This window comes from Acanthisitta chloris, unplaced genomic scaffold (genome assembly GCF_000695815.1).
Source record: "Acanthisitta chloris isolate BGI_N310 unplaced genomic scaffold, ASM69581v1 scaffold13194, whole genome shotgun sequence".
NCBI classification, from domain to species: Eukaryota; Metazoa; Chordata; class Aves; order Passeriformes; family Acanthisittidae; genus Acanthisitta; species Acanthisitta chloris.
In genome coordinates, this window is record NW_008671105.1 from 47,630 (window position 1) to 50,343 (window position 2,714).

The following is a 2,714-nucleotide window of genomic DNA, read 5'->3' on the forward strand; positions in this document are numbered from 1 at the left end:
GGACCAACCTCTGTCCAAACACTTTCCTAGGAGTGCAGCAGGAACCTCATGTCTGTGACAAACACCACGTTGAGCCTCTCTTTGTCAGAGCCTGTGGGATCTGTTGGTTACACACCCATTGGTGCTGAAAGCCTCATGGCCACTAAATGCTAATGTTGTGTTGTTTCTCCCCCTCCTTTTTTCCCCTCCTCTTCAGCTGCTGTTGATTACTTGGCCAAGAACGTGAGTCTGTCCACACAGCGTAGGATGAAGCTGGGAGAACATTCAGCTGTTCTGGGTCTCCTACCAGTAGAGACAGGCCAAGCCTACTGAAGAGTCCAACTGTGCCAACAACCTGCTCCAGCAACTTGGTACCACTGGAGAAAACACCACCAGCCTTCCAGGGATCTGCCTGTACCCGGACCCTACTCCTTCCCAATTCCCTGCCACCTCACACCAACTTGAGCTGTGGAGGAGAGGGGAAAGAGGGGGAGGGCTCTCCAAGTCTCCAGCTCCTCCAGAGCACTCCAGAGGCAGCCTGACCTCTGAGATCTGACTCCTCCTGTGGCCAGAGACAATGGGTTGGGTCCATTATTAACCCTGAGTCATGCCCTCCCTCTAACCTACCTGGCCATGGCATTTCGCCCACGCTTAAGGACTTTCCATTGATCTAGGTAGTTGGCATAGTCAAAGCCAAATTGATCTTTTCTTTTTTTTTTCTTTGTAAAAAAAAAAAAAAGAGAGAGAAATGTTTCATTTTGTTTCCTTTTCTTTCCATTGCTGTAAATTTGGTGAATGTTGTATAGGAAGAAATAACCAAGCTGATCATTAAGGGTCATATCAATCGGGACCACAGAAGACCTATGGACCAAATATAAGAACTTGTTTCAAAACAAAACAAACCACAAAGACAAACAAACCCAGAAAAACATATATTAAAGTGACAGCAAGTTTCCCCACCCCACTCTACCCTCTGTTCTCACTGGTGGCTTCCCAAAGCAGGGCCAAAGTGGGCCAGATTGCTGCTAAGCAGGGGCAGGATGTAAGTCCATCCAGCCTGGGACCTTTGGAAAGTGTAAATTGCTGCATGAGGACTGGAGATGATGGGCACAGGCACGAGCAACATTTACTTTTCCTCTTAGGGACCAATTTAGACCTGATTACCACTGAAAGGACATCAGAGAGCAGCAGGAGAGGCGATAGCGACCGCTGGCCTGGCACGCGCAAAGGGCATTGGAGACACCCGATGGCGTTGGAGCTGTTGCCCATGGAGTCGAGGAGGGTGAGGGCTGTTGTGGCCCTTCTGTCACTCAGCAGGAGAGAAGCTGGCCATGAGAGCACAGACAAGAGAGGGCAGAGTCAGAGGAGTGTGTTAGCTCAGTGTGCAAAGCAGGTTCTTCTACAAGGGTCATCTGAAAGGCAACGGTGCTTGGTGGGAAGGTACTTTGCTGCAGTTGCCTCTCACTGAGGATGGATGTGGCCATGGAGCCAAAGGGGAGATGACCTGAAGAGTCTTTCTGACAGCAGCTAGGCAGGAAAGGTGCTCTCAGCTGCAAGAATGCACCTATTTGTACCACAGGAATAGATTTAACTTCCCAAAGCATTCCTCATCCTCTCACTGCCAGGAGAAATTTTGCCCCACTCATCCTCCCACCTCTCTCATTCCAGGTACTCTTCTGTACAATTCAATGGCTCAGCCCCTTCCCTCTGCTTCCCATTTTGGTAGTGGAGCCTTTCTCTCTCTCTCTCTAATCCAGATCTTGTTCTCTGGATTTATCTCCCCACTCTTCTCCAGCAGGCAATCTCTTGCTTTTGTGTCACCTCACAGTTCTGCTCACATAAACACAGCCAACAATAAGAGGTTATTGCTAAGACATGACCCACATGGGGCTTAAATAGTTTCCCTTTTGCATGTGATGATGATCCTTGATGATTCTTAAGCAGATACTTAATATTAACAGACTTTTTCCCCTCACCTCCCTGTACTTAGAGGACTCACTTCAATCTGATGTGGAGAGGACAAGGAAAGCTGTGCTGAGAAAAACACCCCAGTGTAAGGAATCTGTGCCACCAGGAGCTGATGTGTAAAGTCCAGTGGCAATAGGCAGTGTTTAATGTCACCCACAGGCTCTTAGAACTTATAATACACTTAGAATTTTATATCTCTACTTGAGGATAACAAATGTTTTCTCCACTGGCAATAATGAAGGACCACGTGATGGGATGAGCTCTGGTCTAGGTTGTTAAAGAAGACACTTCTCTTGTGCTCTCTTCTGTTGCTGCTTCTTCCATTCTTCCCAAATAACCTGATCTTGTTTTTGCAGCTGAAACAACATTTTCCTGGGGAACTATCCCCTGCCTTGCCCCAACATCATTTATCATGAACCACCAAGCCACTTTCCCTCAAGCCATATGGACAAGTACCTGTTCTGACCAAAGCAGTTTGGCTTCTTCCATTGCTCAGCATCCTTGCAGAGCCACATATGGCTTCCATCAGCTTTGCATTACAGCTCTGCCAGAGCCTGTTCCTCATTCCCAACAGCATATTCCTACACCAGCTTGGCCTCTCACATCCATGTCTCTGTGCAGGAGCTCTGTGCAGGGTAACATCTGCATCCAGAGGCTGATTGCTGTCATTTCTGCTCCAGAAATCCCAATTCAGCCTCTGCCTGACCAGCTGTATCACATGCACAGCTTCTCTCTAGCTGTGCAAAACATTCCTTGCATCACAAAGC

General features: G+C 48.0%; 1 protein-coding gene across 1 annotated transcript in view; it reads left to right on the top strand.

Moving 5' to 3' along the window:
• LOC103801556 (paired box protein Pax-7-like) overlaps positions 1-719 on the top strand; it is a gene marked incomplete at its 5' end in the record, with an annotated part of 38,737 nt that extends 38,018 nt beyond the window's left edge. Inside the window, one exon of the mRNA XM_009073972.1 lies at positions 197-719. Coding sequence (XP_009072220.1) covers positions 197-312 — 116 coding nt within the window. The remainder of the gene's footprint in view (positions 1-196) is intronic.
• Positions 720-2,714: the final 1,995 nt, after the last annotated feature.